This window comes from Chenopodium album, chromosome 26, assembly GCF_948465745.1.
Source record: "Chenopodium album chromosome 26, dcCheAlbu1.1, whole genome shotgun sequence".
Taxonomy (NCBI): domain Eukaryota; kingdom Viridiplantae; phylum Streptophyta; class Magnoliopsida; order Caryophyllales; family Amaranthaceae; genus Chenopodium; species Chenopodium album.
Genome location: NC_137859.1, coordinates 10,679,508 through 10,706,075, shown reverse-complemented (window position 1 = coordinate 10,706,075; position 26,568 = coordinate 10,679,508). Strand labels below are relative to the sequence as shown.

The 26,568-nt window shown below is 35.2% G+C and overlaps 1 protein-coding gene, 1 long non-coding RNA gene and 1 pseudogene across 3 annotated transcripts; all 3 read left to right on the top strand.

Annotated features, from left to right (window-relative positions):
* The first annotated feature begins 4,352 nt into the window (after positions 1–4,352).
* On the top strand, positions 4,353–16,072 carry LOC145617520 (uncharacterized). 2 transcript variants are annotated; one of them, XM_081672229.1, is made up of 14 exons: positions 4,353–4,826; positions 4,918–4,986; positions 5,086–5,193; positions 5,960–6,028; positions 7,621–7,767; positions 9,131–9,160; positions 9,485–9,591; positions 9,806–9,877; positions 10,743–10,794; positions 12,857–13,452; positions 14,176–14,382; positions 14,929–15,049; positions 15,532–15,656; positions 15,753–16,072. In XM_081672229.1, the coding sequence occupies exons 1-13, from the start codon at positions 4,500–4,502 to the stop codon at positions 15,601–15,603; spliced, it is 1,977 nt and encodes a 658-aa protein (XP_081528355.1). In that variant the 5' UTR covers positions 4,353–4,499; the 3' UTR covers positions 15,604–15,656; positions 15,753–16,072. The 2 variants fall into 2 exon arrangements, with proteins under 2 accessions (XP_081528355.1, XP_081528356.1); XM_081672230.1 differs by lacking the exon at positions 9,131–9,160.
* Positions 16,073–18,023: 1,951 nt separating this feature from the next.
* Positions 18,024–20,897, top strand: LOC145617348 (small ribosomal subunit protein mS80 (rPPR6) pseudogene; annotated as a pseudogene).
* Positions 20,898–21,486: 589 nt separating this feature from the next.
* Positions 21,487–23,762, top strand: LOC145617522 (uncharacterized). Its single transcript, XR_014107752.1, has 4 exons — positions 21,487–21,717; positions 22,438–22,558; positions 23,005–23,128; positions 23,225–23,762. It is a non-coding gene; the product is annotated as an uncharacterized LOC145617522 (long non-coding RNA).
* Positions 23,763–26,568: the final 2,806 nt, after the last annotated feature.

Below are 26,568 nucleotides of genomic sequence, written 5' to 3'. Positions count from 1 at the left end.
ACAGATCTAGTTCTTCTACAGAATCAGACGAATTAATAGGTTACAAGAAGAATGCTGATACTTCCCAAGAAGGCAACACTCCACGAAAGAAAAGGTCCGAGGGACCAGTCAGTATAGCTGCAGGGGAAGTGTTTTCTGCAACTGATACAGGTAAGGAAGAGAATGCTGATACTTCCCATGGTTCATTGAATCAACCTGGTTCAAGAACTAATCTTGCTTTCTGTGAAGGCAACACTCCACGAAAGAAATGGTCCAATCGGCGAAGATATCTCACTAATACTACCAAATGGAATTGGGCGAAGTTTCCTACAGTTAGTCATAAGAGAAATAGGAGAAGGAAGTCATAAGAGATATAGGAGAGTACAGTATAAAAAGCAAGTAGTATAGGATCATTCTAGCATTTACATGACTTTTTACTGCAATTAAGCAGGTTTTATTAGTACTGTTTTTTTGTCAAGGAATAATGAGTCTTTTAGAATGTAATACATAGAAAAGAAAACAAAGATGTAGATATTTCTCAATCAGCATGTATGTATGGTAAAAACTGAGCTCCTGCCTTTGATAAAACATCAAATTTGCACGCCTTTGCTTGAAATTTGTATCCAAATAAAACCTTTGTTATTGTTATCATTTTGGTGTGACTTTTTTTCTTGAACTATATGAGGGGCGTAAGTCTATAAACTAGTGTTCAATTCGCGTAGTTTATGAGGGATAATGGCCTTTCATTGATGTAAACTGTAAAGTTTCGCAATATATGCAGTCGTACTGTATAATTTATAATAGTAGAGCTAATGATTGTGATTCTTGTATGATAGAAATTGCAACTCGAAAATTGAGTTTTTAAGGAAGATGGAGTATGTTTACTTTTTTTGCTTTCATTTAAACAGTTAAGGACATTTTGTTGAAGATATTATATTGCATTTGACCAAAAAAAAAAAAAAAAAAAAAAAAAAAAAGGGGGTATAAATGTATAATGAAATTCGTACATACATTTTACCGCTCAAAAACAGATTTTTAATTCTCTTTGCTCTAAAAAAACATTGAAACCTCTGTTTCCCCAAAAAAAATTCAATCTTTCGATTTCAACCCATTAATTTTCATCTTGGAAGATTGTAAATACCATGGAAAGCAAGAAGAGAAAGTTGGAAGAATTCGACCACAACAATGATCAAGTTTCTGAACCCATGATCTCTGCTGTAAGATTTTCTACTCTTATTCTTATAATCTTGCTGTTTTTCTTCAATTATTTTCTGGGTTTATTATACATTCTTTATTGCTTATTAATGGCGGATTATAATTAAGAGGGTTTTTAAATTATTAGTGTATAAAACTTGTCATACTGTAGAACAATTTCTTGATATTAATTTGACTGCTTAACATATAAATCTTGGATAAAATGTTATGAAATGGATTACTGTATTCTAATTTAATTGATTACTTATACCTTCTGAACTAGTTAATAATGGTGGATTAAGAGGAAAAAGTAAATGGGTGTTTGATTTCTTGGATCATTTCGTAGAACATACATTCTGTCTTTTTCTTGGAGCTACTGATTTTCTTAAGGGTTGTTTGATTGCTGGGTGTTTCAGTCGAATACAATGGGTGTTAATGAATTAAGCAGCCAAGTCGACTCTGAGCACAGAGAAGCTCAAGTTCAACCTGAAGGTAATCAATGATATCATGTCAAATTCTTAATTATTTGTCACTCTTTAATTTCTTAGTGTATATGTTCTAGCTTTATAAAACTAAATTAAGTCTAGGTAAGGGTCAATAAGCTCGGATAAGGTCTAATAAGTTCAGATAAATTACGTCTAAATTTACAAAATAAATTTGACTGCGGATATGCAGATTCTACTCCCTTGGGTACTACAGTAGTAGGAGCAATTCATCAGAAATTTGACTGCGGATATGCAGTCACTTTCAAAGTAGGACAGCAACTGCTGAGTGGAGTAATTTACCATCCTCTTGATACGCAATCAGGATCAAGTTCTGGTTTTAGTCGAGCCCCATTGCGTCAGTCACGGCGTGGCAGGCCTCGTATTGGTTCTCTGCTTCAACCAGGATCGAGTTCAAATCCTGCTTTTAATCTAGCCACATCATCATATCAGATGCCACCGCGTTTTGTTTCTTTGCATCAACCAGAATTAAGTTCAAATCCTGCTTTTATTCGAGATGCAGCATATCAGTTGCAGCAACATCACCCATTTAGTACTAATGTTAATCAGCTGGGATCTGTGTCTCTTGATTCAGGTATGCTTGAGAGCTTTATGCAAAGTTAAATTTCGATGTTATTCTCAACATGAAGCTGCAAGGCATATACATGACAGGATAAGACTTGTTTTTCTGCTTATGAATAAGTAATGCATAATATGAATCTTATGGTAACGGGTAAATGTATAGGTCAACAATGGAATATATTTTCTCGGAGTGATGAAGTGCAGCAAAATCCCCTTCCACCATGTTCAACTCCAACAAGGAGTACTCAAGGGCCTCACACTCAGTTGATGAAATCGCCGGTCTGTTTTTTGATTATTGACACAAGTATATTAAGAGTAAAAAAACAAGTATAATATTGTTTTGATTTCGATGTATGCATTTCCTTGTGAACTTGTGTAGTATTTTTCTATGCAATGCACCATTATGAAACCACATAACTCATGATATTTGTATCCGAATCCTGTGCTTCTTTTGTATGTGCAATGCACTAATATAGAAAGGTTAGCCGAGGATAATCCTATTCTGTTACTTTCTTGTGTTTTGCATGGCAGTTTTGGAATTCTAAGCTTAGGGTTCTTCTGGAGAATAGGGAAAGGGATAGGAGTTTTCTATCTGAAGTGGATGGTCTCATAGCTCGATGTCATAGTGTGCAAGCTGAGTTACGTGGTTTGAGGCTGTCAAGGTTATCACTGTACCCAAATTTAACAGTGCAGGCAACAAAAAGTACTTCAACTAATGTTCTGCTCACAGCAGCTGATCAAGGTGGTAAAAAAAGAAGTCAAGTTCAATGGATAAACGTCGAGTTACCTAATGTGATTCAATCAGAACCGAGACCAAATCCAAGTTTTCCAATGCAGGAAACACGAAAGAGAAATTCAGAACAATCTATTGCTTCAGTTGATACATTGCCTTCTACTAGTCCTGGTTCGACATCAGGAAATATCTCTGCCAATGATGAGTCCAACAGACCAGTCGTCAGTACAGCAGGGCAAGTATTATCTGCAACTGACACAGACAGATCTAATTCTTCTACAGAATCAGACGATATACAAGGTGACAAGAAGAATGCTGATACTTCCCAAAAAGGCGACACTCCAAGAACTGCCGGTCTGAGATATTATTTCAGAAGACGAACATCTTGAGGCATTCTTTGGTGATCATTTTCACTTCTTGGAACCTTAATTGGGTGATCATATATCAAATTTGTAGCTGAATGTCACTATGTCTATATCCGATTTCATACTGTTCTGATGCTACCAGATGGAGTTGACTGAAATATTTTACAGGAAGTCATAAGTAAATATAGGAGAGTACAATATAAAAAGCAAGCAGTACAAGACCTTTCTAGCATTTACATGATTGTTCACTGCAATTAAGCAGGTTTAATTTGTATTGTATTTCATGGAATAAGGAGTCTTTTTGTATATAATACACAGAAAAGAAAACAAGAATGTGGACGGTACTCAATTAGCATGTATGGTAATAGCTACTAGACTGTTCCTGGCTTTGTTACTAGAAATATTACTCAGATAAACACTCACGCGACTAAGTTAATATGTTATACATGGCAAATTATGGTTATAACACTCAAAAAGTAAGAGCAGGTATGACTATAAATAAAGCATTTGAAAACTAAGGCTATATAACACCTCAACCAAACATTTTGAAGGTGTATATGATTGACCTCGGTGATGCTCATGTCAATGCACAACTACGTACCATAAAAATTAAGTTCAAACTACGCGACATTCCATATATAGCTATATACTATTGGCCAAAAAGGGTGGTTCAAAGGTTGTAAGCCCCGTTCAGGTAGGTTCAGAAGAACCCAAGTGAATAACTGTAAACAATCGGACACAAATACTTCCGTAGAAGATCCACAAGAGCTCCACACTCGTCTTAGCCCCGATTCACACGAATGCAAATCTGGATCCCCCATCGTAAAGCACACCCCGATTTCGAGGTCCACATCTCTGCGCTATTTGACCCGGGGACTTTCCTGGGCCTAGACCCGCCTAAGCAAGCCCACGGCCCATTCACTTCAACCTTCAAACTCGAATTTAAGCTTAGTCTCCAACATTACATTTATAAACCCTTCATTTCTTCCTCAATCTTTCGATGTGGGATATAATTACTTCACTTCTCGCTAAACCCAAAACCCTTAAATACTGAAAAGTGAAAACCCATTTCCAGTTTCTTTGTTTTGGAGTGTGTTTTTAGATAGAGAAACTGAAACTACTGCCATTGTTGAAGGTTTTTGAGGTTTTTAGAGAGAGAAGGAGATGGATTTTGAAGATTTGGATGATCCGTTTCAAGCACCGAAGCCGAAACCGGCAAGATTTGCGCCGAAGAATGCTAGGTTTCAGCCGAAGACGAAGAACTCCGGTGCGATGAAATCGGAGCCGAAGGTGGAGGTGAAGAAGGAGGAGGATACTACGGTGCCTGTTGCGCCGGAGAAAATGGAGGTTGATAGTGTGGACCTTAAAGAAGAGGTAATGGAGGAGAGAGAAATTCCAGAAACTTCCAATTCTATGGAGGATGATGTTGAGGAAGATTGTGTTGTTGCTGAGTATGATGTTTATTACACTCCTCGTGATCCTGCTACTCAGGTGAAACAAGAATTTGCGATTAATTTGAATTTTTGATTGTTTTTTGTGTTGAATTTGATGTGATTGTTGTGTTTATTGATGATTGTTGTAGTTGTATGTGTTGCAATATCCGTTGAGACCGTCGTGGCGGCCGTATGAGTTGGAGCAGCGATGTACTGAGGTGAGAATTATTGATGAGGAATTTTAATGTTTATGTTGTTTTAATTGAAGTATGTTATGTTTCTGGAGATGTTTATGTTGGTATTGTAATGGTGAATAGGTGAGGTATAAGCCGAAGAGTGGAGAGGTGGAGGTCGATTTGTCGATTGACACGAATTCTGATAATTATAACAAATCTGATATGGATGATGGAAAATTGGTCACGCAGGTTCGTGTTTTTGTACTGAAAATCATGGAATTGGTTTGTTAATTGTTATTGGAGTCAAGTTTTGTTGTTTATTGGATATAAATGGTGTTGAGTGCTTGATTTCGGGTTGAGCTAGCACTTGATTGAATGTATGAATGGAATTGGCTTCTTGAAACACACTCTAATTCACTATATGAACAAAATTCGAATATAATCACGCTAGGGTTCAATCTTTTGCGGTGGATGACTTTCTTTAATCTACAAGTCCGAAGTTCAACTATTGTGTACTTATTTATATTGCTATTTGTTCACGAGTTAGTACATGATGGTGTGAATCTAATATTTTGACAAGCCAAATATTGGCTGTCGCTCATTTTATGAAGTTAATTAATGAGCAAATGAAAAGATGTTTGTGCTTTTTATTGCAAGGGTTGAGCAATGCAGTTTGGCACTTATGCTTCACTTGAAGTAGGCATATACTCCTTTCATGCAATAATAACCTTGCTTTAAGGATATGCACTTAAATTATGGTTTTGTACGTTGTTATTAAAACCAGCTAGTAATATTTTCATATGATGAGTTTGTATTTACCATTCATATTTTCTGTATATGAGTGCACCTTGTATCAAGATTTTCTTTATCTATGTCAAAGGTTATTAAACTACTAATGTTCATGAGTTCATTCCTGTGTCAAAAGCCCTAATTCTGCTTTGATTTTTGTTTTTTTTTTTTTTCCTCATTAGAAAAGTATCTGATATCTTTCCCATGATATTTGTCATGCTTCCAGACTTTGTCGTCTTCGTGCAAGCCGCCTCAAAAAACTAGTTATGCTGTTGGGGTGTTGTTTGGTAAGAAGGTAAGCTTTTTCTATACTTATGCTCTGGACTGTTTTCTAACTGCACTAGGTTTTTTTTAATGACAATTTTGGAAGATATTCATCATCTAATCAATCCAAATAAGACACTAGGATCATGTTTGCTGTGGATTGCTGTTTGGTTTAAATTATTATTACTTGTAAGAAACCCTTATTACTGTAAAAAAAAAACTAAAAATGCTATGCATAGCTTCCCAGTTCCTGCAGCTAGCTATTCTACTGGAATCTATGCATAGCCCATGGTTTAAATAACAGTGTCTACATTACTCTTATTCTTAAAATGGATTATCATTAATAGCTTGTTTGGATGGAGAGAAATAAAGGGAAGGGGAGGGAAAGGAAAAGATGAGTTTCTTCAATTATTAAGAAACAAATCTTTCCAAATTAGAGAATATTTGGAAGAAAAATTCTGCTTCTACGGGAACAAATCTCTCCAGCACCTATTGTCGCCTACACCACAGGCCATGTCATCTTCTGCTGCCATGTCCACCGCATCATTTGCCACCATATCCAAACTTTTCTTTTTTCTTTTTAAAAACTATTTTAAGAATTTTGTTTTCTGAAATTGATGTTAAAGTATAAAGTTCAAATGTTGAGACTTGAGATACAAAATTTCTGGGATTTAAAAAATTGATTAAGCTAAGCCAGGAGGGAAGTAAGAATATGAATGTTCATCTCCAGTTAGGGGGGGGGGGGGGGGGGGAAGGTTTCGATATTTGGAAATCAATTTTTTATTTTGGAAAATTTATATGTAAGAATGTTATATTTCCAAAATTTTATATTTTGAAATTTTGATATGTGAATTATTGATTTTGAAAATTTGAGAACTTCAATTTATATTATCACAAGAACAACCACATTAATTCAGCCATGGGTAAAATTCACAAGAACAAGCAAATTCCCTCACTCTCTTTTCCTTCATTTTGTCTCTTATCTTGATGAGGGATTTTGTTTTCTTCACCCCTCCTCTTCCTTCACTTTCCCTTCCTTCATCTTCCTTCCCCTCCCTTTCCTTCCAAAAATACTATCCAAACACAGTGTAAACCAGGCAACCAGCAGTCCTGGACATTGATCAGTGCTAGTGATGTTTTTGTTTAATAGAGATAAATAAATTGTGGCATTAATAGGTATTACTATGGTGTATCTTTTAAGAGTTTTAACCATATTAGGATGAGTGCAGTGGTTACTTGGACTCCGCATTTGCGTAGGCTCCTTTCCGTGTAGTCTGCTATCAGATTGGTGACTTGGTGTTTGTGCATATATTATTGTAATGTGATTTTTCGACTTTTCTCTAGCTGTTACATAGACTTTCTTTATCCCAAAGTTATAGGCTGCCTTTAACTTTCAAATTTTGTTGACTTTGGCCATTAATTCTGAAACAATAAATTAATCTACAATGTAAACATGCTCTCACTAGATTATTTCAACAAATATTTTCATTGTAAAAAAATGATTGTAAAGTCCTATATGATTTAATTTCTTTGAATCAAAAAAACGTTTTGCTCATCATATCGATGTCTTAAAGACGTAATATAATTTTAAAGCAAGGTCTATTATTTTTTGTGATTTTGCAGCTATATCTGAACCCCATTCATGCAGTTGTGCAGCTACGACCATCAATGGAATCTTTAGATAATGGTGGGTCAAAGATTAAACAACCAAACGTTACTTCTAAAGAAGGATCTAATAATAGTGCTGTTGCTGGGCCATCAAGGAAGGAGGTACTGATTTATATTATTGTATGGTAGGTCGACTATTAGGTTCTTTCAGGCCCAAAATCCTGCTCTATATTTCATGTATAGAACTATAGACTTTGTAATTTATGTAGTATAAAAAAATTTATTGATATATTTCTCCTTCTTTATTTTGTCCTTTCTTTCTTCTTGAGAATCCAGATGGTTTTATTTGTGCTGTGGAGAGTAGAGATGTAAATTCCTTAGATGTGTTGATTCGTTAAAGGAGCTTATAAAGTGATTATGGAGTTCTTTAGTTGAGGATGTTGGTTTCTGATGCTTCTCTAATATTTAACTATATGGTAATGAGGTTAGGTGTGGTATTATTGGTTTTGAGGTTGGTTTTCGGAAAGGATTGGATGGATATTTAGATTTTAATGTCGAACCCATGGAGTATTAAAAAGTTTGGTGTTTGAGGCCATCTTTTTGTGCTTGCTTTATTCGTTACTTCGTATTATTATTAATATTGAAACTCAAGTCTCGCTCTCTTCCCTTTGCCTCTTTGTCTATCTCCTCTTTCTTCCTTTTCTTTAATGATAACTATGGGAATTTTATGAGTTGGTTTGGAGATTCAACGATTTCTGCTGTTGGTTATTTTCCAATATGTCACAGACCATAATGAACTGAGTTTTAAACATGGGGAAGTTGGGTTTTCCTTTCTTTTAACTTGTAATTATTAATGGTTTTTTACTGTATTAAGGTTCCTTATGTTGAATTAGTTACAAGGGAAAGATTGGGAAAAAAATTAAGAGGGTGCATATGGATGATGAATAAGTTAATACAATGTTATGTTTTATATAATTGCTTTGGGAAAGTATAGGTCAGAGTAGTTCTGATCTTTCAATTTCTGAATAGCTTTTCTTTGGTGACAGTCGGATTTTGATTGAAGTTTCTTTGTGTTGTACCACTTGAAACTAATTTAACAAAATTATGATGTATACTTTGTGCCTTAGGTTAATTGGCTTTATGGTTAACTTAGAACGGATAGAGAGAGATACCTCCAATTAATTGAAACTTTGATCTTTTGGAATTTGTTTCTGATTGAGGAGCACACTTTCCTCTGGAATTGATTTTGTATATAGGGGGAAAAAAACAACCATGGTTTTATCCTGGTTGGTGTTGATGATTTCCACATTTTATGCTCAATGCTGTATTAAGTATTGATATGTCTGTTGATTTCAAAGGTTTCTTATTTTATTACAGATTCTGGTAAAAATTGTTTATATCTGTTTGATTCCTGTATTTTGTGCTGACAGTATAATGTTTGAATTATGTTGTCAAGCAAGTTTTCTGTTATCTATTTTCACATACATGCTTACACTATAATTTCTGGGGCTGTTCTGATGTGCAGATGAAACAAATGGATCCAGCAGCTGTGGAGGTAGGAAGAATGATTGTCCTTTATTTCAATTGATAGCTTACCCTCATGTAGAGACCAATCAATTTAGGCACATGTTTTGACTTAGAGTATTTCAAAGTATAATATATAAGTGAGAGTAATTCCTTGATGGTAGATATTGTTGTGTGTCATCTCTTAGCATTCGATTATTGGTTAATTACAGCTCTGTGTGTCCCTGTTTGACTTTTGTTATGTTATTGCTTAACATTTGTTAGTATGTGCATGATAGGCTTCTATACTTTGAGAAATGAGCACTGTTCCTTTACCAAGTACAACTTATGGATTATTTTGCCTGATTAAATGCAGTCTTGGATTTCCCTCAAGTATCACAGCTCAGCTACTGGACTCGCAGAAAAATATCTGAGAAAGATGGTGACAGAACAGAAGGATCCGTTACAGTTTTTGATGAATCCGTATATCTTCTGCTTCCCACTGTTGGTTTACTGTTTTTTTTATTTTTTTTTTTTTTAATTGAGAGCTTATTAATATGGTTGACAAAGAAAACTTAAGTTTCAATTATTACATCCAATCGCAAGATTATTCGAGAATAAATTGGGTTGTCATTTAACTCGTTTTTTCCCTTGTTTTTATTCTTGTTATATGGATGATAATCAAGTTTCCTTTTAGGTATGATTACTTAGACTCCTTGTGTCCTAGAGCGGTGATAAACAAGATGACATCAAGAGGACCATCCAAACGGTATGCTATCAAAACTCTGGTCTTCCTTTTGTACATCTGTGGTTGGTTCCTTGTTGGTATACTATTATTTAAGTTCTTGGATGCTGAGATTTTCATGGCCTGTGCATTAAAATGTATATCTTAAAACTTAGTTGTTTTGAAAATTTTAAGTTGGATTTTGCCAATTATAGATAGATATAAAGATGTACTAGTTAAGCTGGTATGTTTTGTCTGGTTGATTACCCCTGACGAAGATGTTTTTGAAACACAAGCTGCATCTCTTCCATTTGCAACATAAATACTGAAAGTTGGTGAAGTATAGAATCCTGATTCCTGAGGCAGTGAAACTAAAATTATCTGTAAGTCCCCAGTGGCTTTCTTAGATCTATCACAATTATAGTATACACGTGCCCACACCTTGACACTCTCTGTCGTGTGTGTGTGGAAAATTGTAGATGGGCTGGTATGCATGCATTTAGACGACTTAGTTTTTAGCTCAAAACAACAAGATTTAATGAAGTTAGCAGTCTTGGTCTTTTCAACAATCTACATTTATTGACGGGATTCTACTACTCCCTCTGTCCAAGGTAAACTTGGGAAGCTGCTAAGTTACATCTAATTAGTCCCCATTTTGCACTACCTGAAAACAATTGAAAAAAAAAACGAAGGAAGAAAACAAAACTTAAAGATGTTGAAAAATTGGGGGGGGGGGGGGGGGGGGGGGGGGGGGGGGCTACTTTTTGTTGGCCACTGCTTGTGCTGGCTGTAAATGTCTTTCTGAGTTTATAATTGGTTTGTTGGTCTTATCTTTTTTGGTTCCCTGCAAAGTGATGAGCAATATGTTTTTGTTATACTTGTGGTAATGTGGAGGTTTTGGTTGATGCAGTTTTTTGCTTTCCCTTTCACTGGAGGAACGAATAAAGACGTTGCTTGTTGAGGTTTGATCTGCTATCCATCTTATAAATTGAATTATTTTTTCAATCTTTTCGGTCTTGGTTTCGATCTAGGAAATAACCCTCAGAAATCTTTTTTCCTTTTGGAAGATAGAGGAGTGAAACAGTCACCCTATTGATATTGGAAGACCCAAAGGATTTATCCTGTGGCTCGAATCAGTAACATAATTATCTAGGTTATTGTACCCTGCTTGTATGTGTCAGTGCATGTTGTTGAATCTGCATGACCTTTGGCAAGTAGCTGCTTATTAATAATTTCTTTTCATGCATCTGTTTGCTACTTCTTCCACACGACTGATCACTGATGAGTGATGATGCTTTTGGTGATATAACTTTTGTTTTGTGGTGTTGACAATGATGCCGATTACAACTTTTGCAATTTAATTATGGTAAACCGGTCAGGAAGTAAGGGATTTTGAGAAGCAGGGCAAGGAATCTGGAGTTGAGACATGCATCTGTTATTTTCATGAGAGGGGGTTAACAATGAGAATAAACAAATGGTAGTTGCTTTATTCAGTTTGGAAAAAAATTGAGCTGATTTTTGACACTGGAAAGTAAATATATGCTTAAGAAATAGCCTTTGTTGAGACACTATAAGTCCCCTCTCGGCCTCTCCATGTTTCTGTTTTCTTTCATGAACTTGGTATGGATTCCATATTTTAGGGATTATAGAGTAACACTCAATAGGATTATGCTGACTAGTATAATACCCAAATTTTTTTAAAACAGAATGACGTGGGTCAATCTTTTAATTAATAAGCATAAGAAAAGAGGTTAGACATTATTGTTTGGATAATTTAGTCCACTTCTGCCCTTAATTTTTGGTATAAAATTGCTTACCTGCTCTTTTGAGACGGTTTCGCCTGGGTCAATAGATCTGGTTAATGACAGATTGATATGACACCTCACAAGAACTCATGTAGAGCATTTTTGAACTGCTCTATTGTGCCCCAGGTGATGTTGTGAGCTTATGTCTAGCAGAACATTAAGAAATGTTTTTGAATTTGGATGTGTGTAATTGCACTCTTGCACTTAATGCCATTTGTTGCTTTGTTAAACATGATAATCTCTATGGTCATGGACTCTGAGGTGATGATTATAGTCAGCAGACTTATTTCTCTTATGCTATAATATTTCTTTATTGTTTTGCACACATATTAGAGGGTTTTTATTTTTTAAGTATTCTATTGATATTGAAAATTGATTAGTAAATTTGTAACAAAGCATTGACATTTCAGTGATTGGTGATAATTACGGGTCATTTGATTTGCACTGGGTAAACAAAATGGAATGAATGAAGAGAAATAATAAGAATGGAATGAAAATCCCTGAAATTTGCTATGTTGTATGTTTTAACAAAGAAACGGAATCAAAGCCACCAACCCAACCATCACACAACCACCTATTTCCTTGATTTCGACCATCTCCAGCCACCCCACCACTCGCCACCCCTCCCCCACCACCTAGCCGGCTTTCCACCCCTCGCCACCCTCTGAAAAGGGTTTTGAGGGTGGGGGGAGGGGCAGTCGGCCTTTTTGGGGGATAGGGACTGGTTTTTAGGGTTTTGCTGGGGTGAGGGATATTTTTCAGGGGGTGGCGAGAGGCGGAGTAGGGGCAGCGCGCCGGCTGTGTGGTGAAGGTGGTGGCTGGTGTGGGTATGGTGGTGTAATGTGGCCAAGGAAAGGGAAAGGAAAAACCTAGGGGGGTGGGGAATCAATTGGAAGGATTTGAGGGAATGGAGTGGGTAAAAGGACGGGTGAAAAAAGGCCTAACAAACAATAACAAAGGGAACCCGGGCAGATGATTCCCAATTTCCCATTCCCTTTGATGAATACCCACAACCAAACGGGCCTAGGTGAAAAGTACTATGGAAGGAGGGAGTACATGTTACCCTTGCATGCAAAACAAGCACCTGCTTTTGTTAACTTGGGCACTATATCTTTTTTTTTGTTAATGTTCCTCTTTGGTGAAACAATCTAAAACAATCTTGGAGAAAATAAAAATTTAAAAAAAAAAAAATTGAGCTTTAACTTTCAAAATGTTTCAGGGACCTTCTATTCAACGATTTAAAGCCATTAAGCATCTTGCGCCTGATGACCCTGTTGAAGAAGTTCTTGAAATCCTTCAAAAATATGCTCATTTAGTACAAGGTCTTTGGGTACCAAAATCTAGCATCCGGCATCCAAATGCACGTGGACCAGAAATTTTAGCAAGAGATTATACTCTTCATCTGTTCAGCCAGAGTCCATTCATAAAAGACATAGAATTAGATGTCCTGGGATCCCAGAAATCTACTGGGAAAATAGTACTAAGAGAATTTGCTGTTGAGAGACCATCCTGTAAAGATTGGAAATTCAAAGAGGCTACAGATGTTTCGTTTATGAAACTTCATCCAGATGTTGTCGAGAAACAAATGAAGTTATGGGAAGTTAATGGGCAACTGATACAACAAAAATTTGCCAGTCGTAAAGCAGGGCAAGGTTCGAGAAGCTTCATCAGACCTGGATCCTTACTGCCTTCTGATGAAGGTGCTGTAAGAGAAACAACTGTAGCACGCTCTGCAAGCACTTCCATGTCAAAAGAAACTCAAGAAGCCCTACCTAAGGTTTTGAAAAGGCTTTTCCAATCTCACAAAGTTTGCAGGTAAGGAGTTCCTATATTTGTGGCCTGATTTATACTCGTGTTTTTTTGTAAGTGACACATTAGATTCTGCTTGAATTTTAGGAGAATTATATCGGGTGCATAGATGTCAAGCAGGTCATTTTGTTTCTCTCAACTATGTCACTGCTTCAGAAGTTCATAAAAGTAGATGACCATGGTACTTAGCGGAGTAGTGAGAGTATTTATAAGTGTATATCCTCCCTCCAACTTAAGTAATAGTTGGAGCTTTACTCTAATATTAAGTCTGGTTAGCTTGTGCCTATGAATAAGAAGTTAAACCGCAGTTATGTCCTTCACAATAACTAGAATTCTGTGATTAATCTTATCAAGTATCATATCAACCACTTTTTTTCGAAATAAAAGTGTTGTTATGTTGCATGTTTCACACATTGAAGGTGATTGCAATCATAAGTCATAAGTGGACATATTTTTGAAAATCTCTCAAAGGTTTGAGGGTTTTTGTTTTCTTAGAAATCGAGTTTTTGTTTTCACAAATAGAATTACAATATAAAACCATGTGAGTACTTTGACCATCATCCTCATTATCTATTTATTATCTAAATACAATTAAATGTGGTTTGGCATACTGAGATCACTATCCTAGTTTTCAGTTTATTGTGATTTGCACATTATTGTAGTCATCATTCTCATCACCAATTGTTTTATTAACAAAGCTAGATAATGAATGCTATACCGTTTTGACAGCTTTCAAACAATTTGCCGAGGTCTGAGGGACATGGCAGTTTCTATGTCTGCCCTCCCAAAGGCTGATGCCAGAGCTGCTGTAGCTGCTGCAAAGGGTGTTGATACCCCAGGAGAGCTTAAAGCTGCTATATGTGAAATCGCTTATAATGTCCGCGATGTCTATATGTTGAAGTCGTCTTCAGAGCATCCAGAGTTTGATCAACTGAGGTTTTCTTTATCTCATCTTCTTGCATTATATAATATTTTATTTGAAGCTAGGAACTATAGTAATGAGAATTTAGGGCTGAAGCTTCGTGGTCACTAGATCACATTAGTTATCGGGGGTATTCCATGTGCTTTGGAAAAAGGCTTTTGGAATGGCCTGTCTCTTGATAGAACTAAAAAAATATTTGTCAACTTTTTATGCTGCATTTAAGGAGTGCATCATCCTTCTAGGTTAGCATATGCCTGTAATATTGAGAGAGCAATTATTTTTTGAAAAGGGGATCTTTTAAAATACTTCAATTGGCTATTCAGCCTGATATGCTGTGTCAACTCTCCCAGAATTTCTTTTCATCGGCACTAAAGATCAAAATCTATTCTTTTTAACTTGTTTAGCTTCTCCCCTCAGTTTAGGCCTCTCACATTCCACCCTTTTAACAGATTTGTAAGCAAGCATACTGGCTGTAAAGAATTAGGGCATTTCATTTTTATTTTGGGCTATCCATCTTAGTCGGGATTCGGAATACTCTAATCCTCTCATTTTCCCTGCAGAAAATTAGTTGTTGACCTTTTTCTTGGAAGCGGGCCTAATGCAAAGCTTAAGAAAGGTGAATTCATGGAAGCTGCTAAAATCAGACTTCGAAGGGAGCCCAGTAATAGTGAATTTCAGAAGGTCAGTGCTATTCTTTTTGTACAAATAATATTTCAGATCCTGCTTTACCAATTTGTGACAATTGTGATTTCTTATACAAGTATGATTTTAGTCATTTTACAGTCTGGTTTTGTGAAGAAATATGCATTAATGTAGTAGGGAAGATAAAATGAATGGAATAAGCATTGTTATTCGGAAAATTGGCATAGGAAAAAAACAATTAATCTAAACTATAGAATGTGAGTTTAAGATTAAGAACTCAGCATTGCCAACTTTCAACACACTTTAGTATCTACTCGAATACAAAATCGATATGACCCTTGTTGACGGTGGAGTATTTCTAATAAAAGTTGAATCGTTTGTTTTATAATTCCATATCGTAGCAAAGTCTTGCCTACTCTGTATACCTTGTGTTTTATACTCTGTATATGAATAGAAAATTGGTTACGACACTGGCTTAATTTTATCTATGTGCTAATTATATTTTCTTCTTATTGTGGTAGGTCATAACTGAATTATGTGTATCAAAGGGAGGGGCTTGGGTGCTAAAAAGTGGCGATGGAATCCCCAGTTGACCATCTAACTTATCTTGAAAACAATGTAGTTGTAGAGGATGCACGAATACCAGGTATATGATATTGTATTGTTATTATACTGATTTAATTTTGCCTTTCTCTGCAACCCGATCTACATATTCATCAAATTGAAATGCTGAGTCTTGCAGTTTTGTTGCTGCTGATATTGTCCTGCAAAAAGACTTTGGAGGTATCAAATGGAGAAGAAAGACATAGTGCTCATATAGTACTGCCTTGCAAAGATTGAGGATGGAAACACAGGCCATTGAGCTAGGCAGTATAAATGAAGCACTAACCATCATGTTTTTCGCGGTAGGGGTAGAGAGTCCTGCTAATTGCTAACTGGGAAGTACATGATGCAGCCGTAAATATTACTATTCTAGTTTTCAATTCAGTGCAACATATTGACAGTGAATTGTTTGATAATTACAAATAACAGTTATATTGAGGGTTTCTAGTTTGATAACCATACCTATTTTTGCCAAAAAAATATACGGAGTAGTTAGTATGAATATTGCCTTATCGTAATTTTTCTTATATTCTTGCCTACCCCCTTCCAAACACCCTTTCTCTGCCCTAGTGCGGTCGCATCAGTAATACTAGCCCTTAACCTTTGATAGGTACAAGTGATACATTTACCATCGATCTTAACCAACTTATATTAATGTTTCTAATTTCACATAATATTATATATCCCTTTCATTTATTAAGTAAATTAATTAGAGGTAATATAATTCATTTATTTTTCATAAGATTAAAATATATATTACATATAATGTAAAAAAAAAAATGACACCCGAGGCAACACCTAAACCACTACACACTAACTATACAAATAATCGAATATAATTATTAGATTAAAGTACACAAACTACCAACCCGGGGCTTCGCCCGGGGTACACACTAGTTTAACTTGAAAAGGTAACAAGAAGGTCAAAATTTGTAGGTATGGCATATTCAATGTTTTTAATTACCAAAATATTTTGAATTTTTTTGGATTTTAATTGCTAGTATAATACAAGTATTGTATTTGTTTAATCTTATTAATTTACAAAAACCCTATTTGATGTATTACTGTATTATTTGTAAAATAAAGTGGCTGATTTCATTCACTCAATATGATAGAAAGTTTTAGCCTAAAAGGATGTAGTAGTTGCATGATAGTTAATCATGGGATATTCAGCGTTCATCACAGACATCTGGACATCTGATTGTCTCGCTCTTTAATGAGATTGTGAATTCAATAACAGAAGTGCTCTCTTTTCTCTCCTTCGGCCAGCGTCTAAGACACGATCTCCTTGATAAAAACTTAGTCATGCATTCTTCTTTCAAATCAAAGATTATCTCTAAAAAAAACTATGCTCCACTTAATTAAATGTTACATTAGGAATTAAACACGTAACTAACTTGTTAATAATTTTGGCAAATATTGAAAATTACAAATACATTACATTAAATAGATAAACACACTATCAGTAATATTCTAAAATTTTTTCACATAGCCTCTATTAACTTACATATACATTAAATACTGCTCTAATGATAAAATTAAAAAATTACGCGTTTTATGCTTCCTGTTTAATTTCTTAAAATTGGGGTGGGGGCACCTTGCAGGCGCTCCAACAACTATTTTTTTTACAAATTATTGTCACTTGGTATTAGTTGCGTAACACATAGGAACGCAATGTTTACAATGGTATTCAAAATTACGGAGTATCAATACAATTGTGTTGTGGTTCCGACTAACTATTTTAATAATTTTCATGCATTATTCTGTCAATTGTGGCTTTACACTCTCCCCACATATCTCAAATTCTCTTCATATTTCCCTTCCCTTTCCATCTCATGTAGTTGTTATTCTAAACGAAACATTTAACGTTAAATAATCATTTTACCCAAATGTCTAATGAGCTCATAGGTAGACATTAGAATTTCCTCCCTAGAGTATAGATGCAATAATTTGATCCAAATTGGGTCTATCTAACTACCATTTGGGCCTGAATTCTTTATTAAGATTCTACAACCTAGCTTCAATTTACAATTTTACATGTTTTGAACATGAATATTTTGGTTTTAGTGACTTTGTGTTTGTACACAAATGTAATTATCAAATGTAATCTTAATCAAAACTCACTTGGTTATATCTAATTATAGGCTCACATAAACATGCCCTTGTTTTTATAGACTATTTCGTGATTCATAGTAAGCTAATGATCATAAATCTAAAGAAAACTCATGCATAAAGCAAATTAGGATCAAATACCTCAAGATTGAATACAAATCAAACTAATTTTTTAAAGCAACTCATTTTACACCTCGTTATCGTTATCGTGGTTTATATACAACCACATTAAATTAGAAATAAGATCGTAAAAGTAACCCGACAATCATATTTACCCGTAAAATGTCGAAACAATAAAATTTGGATTAGGGGCCTTAATGCCCTTACACTAACCAAAGTAAACGGCAATTCAATTACACAGCCAAAAACCCTACTCCGACGGTTGAACCTCGTTGCATAGCAGAAATCGAGAGAAAGAGGAGAGAGAAAATAGAGTAGAGAGAAGAGATGTGGAGATCCATAGCATCAAGATCTTCGTTTACCAGAAGTTTTGGGCGAAAATTGATTTCTTCTACCCAAACCCCACTATCTCAGGTAATCCATAAACCCTTGATTTCATCACATTTTACAGCTATCGAGAATCCCAGCAAGTTTTCATATCAGAATCATAGGTTTTTCTCTCATTCTTCTTCAATTAGTGAAATTGAAACTGAGAATCATGATTCCACTTCTTCTTCTGAGGAAGTTGAATTGGAAAATGGTGGGGTTTTTGAGGATACCCATGATGTTAGTTCTTCTCAAGAACTTGGTTTGAACCCTAATTTTGATGAAATTAATGATGCCCAGATGAGTGGTATTGGGTTAAATGATCAGGGATTAGATGGGGTTAGTGAGGAGATTACTGGGGTTGATGTTGAACAAGTGCCAAATGTATTGTCTTTGCTTCTAAATGATGCAGATGGGTCTTTAGAGTCTAGCCTTGATAGTATGGATTTGAAGTTGAATGAGGAGTTTGTGATGAGAGTGCTGGAATCACCGCTTATTCCTGGGGATCATTTGATTAGGTTTTACAAATGGGTTTCGAGTCGAAATGAATTTAAAGGTAATACTTTGTTGTTAAGTGAAGTTGTCCGTGCTATTTGCAATGATTCTGAACCCAAGAGGAAAGATGTTTATGCTTTGTGGGATTTGGTGAAGGAGATGGGTGAGAAAGAGAGTGGTGTTGTTGATGCTGAAATGCTAAATCAATTGATATCGGCGTTTTCGAGATTGGGTAAGGGAAAGGCTGCATATGAGGCATTTGGGAAGTTTGAGGAATTTGGCTGCGTCCTGAATGTAGACAGTTATTATCTTACAATTGAGGCACTTTGCAAGAGGTCATTTTATGACTGGGCTATATTAGTTGTTCAGAAAATGCTCGATGCTGGAATGATTCCAGAGAGTGAGAAGGTTGGTGAGATCATATCATTCTTGTGCAAAGGATACAAGTCCAAGGAGGCCCATGTGGTCTATCTTGCTGCCAAGAGGGATAATAAGTATCCTTCTCAGAAGGCAGTTAATTTTTTGATAAGTTGTCTGTCGAAGGTGGATGAAACTGTGGACTTAGCACAGGAGATGCTGGTTGATTTTTCTGATGAAGTCCGTAAACATGCTATCAATCCGTTTTCATGGGTCATCCGTGGTTTGTGTAGGAAAAATGACATTGAGGGTGCTAAGAAGTTGTTTGCTGAGATGATTGAAAAAGGTCCGCCTCCTGGGAATGCAATCTTCAATATTATCATTAACTCTCTTTCCAAAGCTGGAGATATGGAAGATGCCAAGAGGTTACTGAAACTTATGGAGACTAGGGGACTGAAACCTGATGTCTATACTTATAGTGTCATAATTAGTGGTTACGCAAAGGGTGGTATGATGGAAGAAGCTCGCAAAGTCTTGTCAATGGCAAAAAGGAAACACTCCAAGCTCTGCCCTGCTACTTTCCATTCGCTCATTCGAGGATATTGCAACCTTGGAGAATTTGACAGGGCTATGAAACTGCTGAGTGAGATGAAGGACTCCGGGGTTGACCCTAATGTAGATGAGTACAATAAGCTTATCCAATCACTTTGTTTGAAGGCTTTAGATTGGAAATCAGCAGAGAAGCTTCTGGAAGAAATGAAAGACAAAGGTTTGTATCTGCCTGGTATTACGCGAGGTCTTGTAAGTGCAGTTAAAGAGTTGGAGCAAGAGGCAGTTGGATCTGAAGATGATCATGCCAAACCATAGATTGTTAGTGGACCATGATCAGTGTTGTAACATGAAGTAGCTGAAGCCGTTTTTGTTCTTTTTCTTGTGGTAGTATTTCTTTTTGTTTTATTCTTTTCATTTGGTTATCAAATTTTGGAGCTCTTAGGCATTAATCTGGATGGCATTGATTCCAGAACTGTTGAATTAAATAGTACATCTTCTTTCATTTGGCTGGCTATGCCATTTCGTTTGTGGTAGGTGGATTTGTTAGGAATTTAGTGCTTATATATATATATGTGCGAAACTGTTGGTATGGAAACATCAACAGAAAATTTGCTCTTTTTTTTTTCCAGTGAGCAAAATAATCACGTCACTAACTCTATGTATGATTTCCTTATCAATGGAAGCTAAGGTTGTGGCTTTTAATGGTTTCTCTTTTGGCTAAGGGTGCATGGGTGGATATATTTTTGAGGGGTTTTCACCGGCCTTTGTTTAAGAGTTGGACAATAGTAGTAGAGGTATGTAATTTGAACTCTGTGATCATCCCTTTTCTTTTGCTTTTAAAAACCAAGCCTTCTATTATTTGGTCAAGCAGGTTTTCTTTAAGTTTTAGGGGTTTTCTCGACTCAATTCAATTCGTTTTAAAATTGGAGTTTTTCTAATTCAATCCAGTAATTTCAGATGGCTTTGATTCAATTTGTAAAAGAAAGGGATTTAATATCTATGCATTCTAAAGTTAGGGTTTTTTTTTTAAATCTATTTGATTAGGATCGTTTAATGTCTAATTGACTTTACAATTTGGAGCAGGATTAGGTTTTAAGTATAATTTTTTTTTTTTTTGGGTACAATTGTAGCATACTTATTGCCATTAAGACAGTAACCATTGGCCTTAAATAATACCATCTTGAGCCGGAGTGAAAAGCTCATTGACTGAACTATCTTAATGATGAAATGGATTTGTGACCTTGACATTTCCATGTTAATCGTTTCTACTGGAGTCAAGGCATGTTTGAGTATTTGATGTTATTAGTGTATAATGGTTTCTGAGTATCCATGGTCATGTGCCCATGTATGAATATACATTGATTTCTTTTGAAGAAAAGAAATGGTCGGATCAATGACAAATTAAAGCTGCTGTTACAACGAGCAATTTTGAACATATTATGTATTTAGAATAATGGTAATTGAGATGACAAAAGGTTATTAGTGTGATAAACAAGCATGACCTAAATGTTGATTAGAGTGTCAACAAACTGGAAAATTGGAAAGATATTAGATATACAAATCAAGCTTGATGTAGAAACAAAGCTGCTTTAGACTTTGTGATGGAATAGTCTGATTTTCTTGATTAAAGTTTTTTTTGATTAAAATATTGGTGTTGATTTTTTTGATTAAAAAGATGGACAAAGCATCAAAAGACTTGTCATGCTGATTAAAAAGGGATACCCTTATCATTTAAAAAGGTTTTTTCGTCTGGTAGTAGCTGAAGCTCTGACATAGCTCTGACATTTGTTCAGTTATAAGGAGCTTCATTCCCATTATTCTTCTTCTGTCTCTCTTTAGTCATCCATTCTCTATCACCAAATGCATTTCAGGACTACTGATGACCTGATCAAAGTGTTAAAAGAATCATCAGTCTTCCAAGTCCAAGCATGAGAATGGTGTTGACTTACTATATCACATAGATTTTATTTGGAGGTGTAGTGAAGAGGATTTTTTAGGGGAGGGCTCTTCAAATATATAAGCATGTATGAACGATTTTGCTGCAGCTGTCGGCATTCAGCCAGCCAGCAGTCAATTTGTATGTTGCGTACTTCACTCTTCAGGTAGGTTGTTGATTCCTAATTAATTTGTTTTCTTTTTCTCATCTTTTTGCATTATATAATATTTTATTTGAAGCTAGGAACTATAGTATGAGAAGCTGTCATGGCATGAAGCTTCGTGGTCACTAGATCACATTAATTATCGGGGATACCATGTGCATTGTCCTTTGGGAAAAGGCTTTTGGAAAGGCCTGTCTCTTGAGGCTTGATAGAACATTGGAAAAATATTTGTCAAAATTTTTTGCTGCATTTAGTGAGTGCATCATCCATCTAATTTAGCATATGCCTGTAATATTGATGGTTGATACAATGATACTTGATCGACAAACAAGGAGGATGGGAAAGACATAAAGTTGGGGACGGAAAAACAGGGGATTACTCCCCTCTTCCCCTTATTCTCCACCTCTACTAGGGTGATGTGGACTTGTGGCCACTTGAGAGCATTTACCTTTCAAAAAGGGGATCTTTAAAATATACGAATTGGCTATTCAGCCTGATATGCAGCTCAAGAATTTCTTTGCATTGCCAATAAAGATCAAAAGGCATTCTTTTTTACTTGTTTAGCTTCTCCCTTCAGTTTAGTCCTCACAAAATCTACCCTTTAAATTGTTTAAACAGAATTGTAAGTAACATACATTTGGCTGCTATAAAAGCGGGCTTTTCATTTTTATTTTGAGCTATCCATCTTAGTAGGGATTCAGAATCCTCTCATTTTCCCTGCAGAAAATTAGTTGTTGACCTTTTTCTTGGGAGTGGGCCTAATGCAAAGCTTAAGAAAGGTGAATTTATGGAAGCTGCTAAAATCAGACTTCGAAAGGAGCCCAGTAATAGTGAATTTCAGAAGGTCGGTGTTTTTCCTTACCAATTTGTGACAATAGTGATTTCTAATACTAGTATGATTTTACAGTCTGGTTTTATGAAGAGATATGCATTAATGTAGTAGGGAAAATAAAATGAATGGAATACACAATTGTTATTAGGTAAATTGACAGGAAAAAAAAAAAAATCAATCTAAACTATAGAATGTGAATTTAAGATTAAGAACTCAGCATTGCCAACTTTCAACATACATTAATACCACTACTCGTGTACAAAGTTGATATGAGCCTTGCTGACAGTGGAATATTTCTAATAAAATTTGAATAAAAAATTAAATAAAATCCATGTTGTTGCAAAGTCTTGCTTACTCTGTATGCCTTGTGCCTTTGTACTTTGTGTCTGAATAGGAAGTTGGTTATGACACTGGCTTAATTTTATCTCTGTTAATTACTTTTCTTCTTATTGTGGTAGGTCATAACTGAATTATGCGTATCAAAGGGAGGGGCTTGGGTGCTAAAAAGTGGTGATGGACTACCTAGTTGACCGTCAACTTATTTTGAAGACGATGTAGTTGTAGAGGATGCAAGAATACCAGGTATTTGATATTGTACTGTTAGGATACTGATATAATTGTGCTTTTATCTGCCACCCAGTCTACATTTTCATCAAATTGAATTGCTGAGCCTTGCAGTTCTGTCGCTGCTGATATTGTCCAGCAAGAAGACGTGGAGTTATCAATTGGTGAAGAAAGCCATAGAGCTTGTTGAGTACTGCCCTGCAAAGATGGGTGGGCTTGATTGAGGATGGGAAGACATGCCATTGAGCGATTAATTATAAGTGGAGTGCACTAACCATCTTTTTTTCGCGGGAGGCTGGGGGATCCTGCTAATTGCTAACTGGAAAGTACATGATGCAGACGTAAATTTTATTATACTAGTTTTCAATCCAGTGCAACCTATTGATAATGAATTGTTTGATAATTACGAATAACAGTTATATTGAGGGTTTCTAGTTAGATAATGGTACCAATCTTTGCCAATAAATAGTTAGTGTGAGTATTGCCGTATTGTAATTTTTCTTATATCCTTGCCTCCGCCCTCCCAAACACCCTCTCTCTCCCCTCGGACTGTTGCATCAGCAGTACCCATTCAAACTTTCCCTCTCCCTCACTCTTCACAATGTTATGGGTCATAAATTCATAATGTTATAAAATAATTCCCAAGCTCGACTCGATCAAAGCTTGACTCAAGCAATTCTTATAATCCAACTTGAATTGCTAAAGAGAAGGTCAAAATTTGTATGTATAGTAGTATATTCAATGTTTTTTTATAATCCAATGTTTTTTGATAGTTTTTGGATATTAATTACTAGTATTATATTGTATTTGTTTCATCTAATTTACAAAACTCTATTTGATGGATTACTGGTATTATTCGTCATATAAAGTGGCTAATTTCGTTTACTCAACAGAATAAAACGAAGTACGAAATAATTTTTTTTATTTATTTTTGGTGCAAAGAGAAACACTCAATTGACAGTTGGTTAGTAGCTTTTACAAGTTGAACACGTGAGCTCAAAGCCACTTTGTAGAGTTTGGCTCCATCTATCACGGCGGTGGAAAATGCACTTTGATTTGATAATCCTCTAGTCATTCTAGCTACTTCTATCATTGTACTTAATATCCACTCTAGGCATATAGTTGCTCTAAATATTTAAATGTCACTTATAACCTTTTTATATGCATGAATTTATTGACAAAAAAATAAGGTTTATAATTAATGTAAAAATCAGTAATTTTATAAAGGAAAAATTGATAAAAATAATCTCAACTTTTACCGATTTGCTCAAAATAATCCCAACTTTGGATTATTTCTAAATAATCTGAACTTTGAGGGTTATTCGCTCAAAATAGTCCCATATTACCAGTAACTTGTTAAAGAGTATTTTTTTTTAGGTACACGTATCATCACATAATTTGTTGAAAAAAAAAATTTAAAAATTAATAAACTTTAAATAAAAAAAGAAAAAAACAAAAAACCTCATCCATCACCAACTTCCCGGCAGCCGCCTCCTCCTACAGCCTAGAACCCCGATCCCCCGCCCCTAATCGCTGCCGCGCCCAGGACCCTCTCCCCTGCACCGACTCCGGCACCCACGCCAAGGGTCTAGATGCCGGCGCGGGAATTTTAGGCAGCGACAGAGGTGGGTGGTTCCGGGAAAGTCATGGCTGGTGGTGGGGACGATGGTTGTGGGTGGGGCTGGGTTTTGTTAATTATTTAAGTTTTATTTTAAAAAATAATGAGTTATATATATATATATATATATATATATATATATATATATATATATATATATATATATATATATATATATATATTTGTTTTTATTTTTCAACCATTCATGTGGTGACACGCTGCTATAACAGGTTGGTGACCGGTTGGGACCATTTTAAGCGAATAACCCTCAAAGTTCAAATTATTCAAAAATAATCAAAATTTGGGATTATTTTGAACCAGTAAAAGTTGGGATTATTTTTTATCAATATTTCCTTTTAAAAATTAAATACGAGTATAATATAGAAACAATAAAAATAAGTTTTAAATGTAAAAGTCAGTAATTTTAAAGAATAAATATAATAGATAACTGGTAAAAATAATTTTAGTTCAGTAAAAATAAGATGCAGAGTTGTTTTTTAGATGTACTTATTGTTGAACTTATGTAAGATGCAGAGTTGTTTTTTAGATGTACTTATTGTTGGACTTATTACAAAAATCAGACCTCAATAATCTGCACTTTTCGAGTGCGGAAAAATTGAAGCCACGAGGCAATATCGGTTCTAAAGTTGTAAAGTAAGTCTTTTGACTTGTGTAGCGGTTATATAAGGAGTAAGAATAACCAAACTCGGTGGCTTGGTACGGGTGATTATTGAGAAGGAGTACAAAGGTTTGGATTCTAGGGGATAAAAATTTAGGTAAAACATGATTAATGATAGAAGATGCATTTAGGGCATTAATAGTTAATTCATCGAAGTGAAAAGCGGTGATGAAGGTCCAAAGTCTTGTGATATTGAATTCACATTATTAGCTTGTCTTATTAATTAGCAGGGATGCATGCCACGAGTTCGAATCCTAATTAGTACATATGTATCTCCTAGCCTATTTTCCACATTATTGTTTGATATATAATCACATGCATGTCACACACATTGATCCATTGGTAATTTGGAAATGAATCCATGTGGACTAAGTTATGATCGATCTGGATGAAGATGGTTATAAAACTACCCAATGAAAATTGGGTCGAGATATGTATCAAAGGGATGTGATTCTTATACGAAGTATATATACCTTTATATTGAGTTGGCTATTGAAAAAGGATTTTTTTAGATAGGTCATGGGTCAAGGGTCATACTACCTGGCTTTTGTTTGAAAATAGTGTCACTACATTTGGATCTAGACGTAAGGGCAAATCCAATCTAATCAAAAATAAAATATATGTTTTAGTTTTAATATTTGCCTATTAAAATTGTGATACCCTGTATAAGCAAATGCCAATTTTGGAAAAAAAAAAATCAAGAATGATTAACTTTCCAATTAGTAGGCATAAAAATGGAAGCAAATAACATACTTTGTTTCAAAACTAATATTTTATAAAAATTGTAAAACCATATCAAATTCTTTGTAAAATTGCAAATTTTTCTACTTCGTATAAGATAAAGTAACTTTTACCTTTTATTTTAATCAAGTTAACTTTTGATTATACCCCTAAGTACAGTCAGTCCTGTACATATTTTCCTCATACGTAAATTAAAAAAATTGTAACCTAATTTAATTTTTCTTGTATAAAAATTGTGTTCATTTCGATTACATTCAAAACTATTCCATATAACTCCATTTTTGTGTGATGCCTTGATTCTTTAGTTGATTATTCGTCCTAATATGTACTTTATTAAGTTTATTTATATAAAACATATAGTATTTTCAAAAGTTGATAATTTATGTCGCTTCCTAACTAATCTAAATTAACTCTACTAAA

What these genes read in the sequence shown, in the direction of transcription:
- LOC145617520 (XM_081672229.1), top strand. Translation starts at nt 4,500, where the DNA reads ATGGATTTTGAAGATTTGGATGATCCGTTTCAAGCACCGAAGCCGAAA. An exon ending in TGGAGCAGCGATGTACTGAG is followed by an intron (nt 4,987 to 5,085) that starts GTGAGAATTATT and finishes AATGGTGAATAG; the next exon opens with GTGAGGTATAAGCCGAAGAG. An exon ending in GGGTGTTGTTTGGTAAGAAG is followed by an intron (nt 6,029 to 7,620) that starts GTAAGCTTTTTC and finishes GTGATTTTGCAG; the next exon opens with CTATATCTGAACCCCATTCA.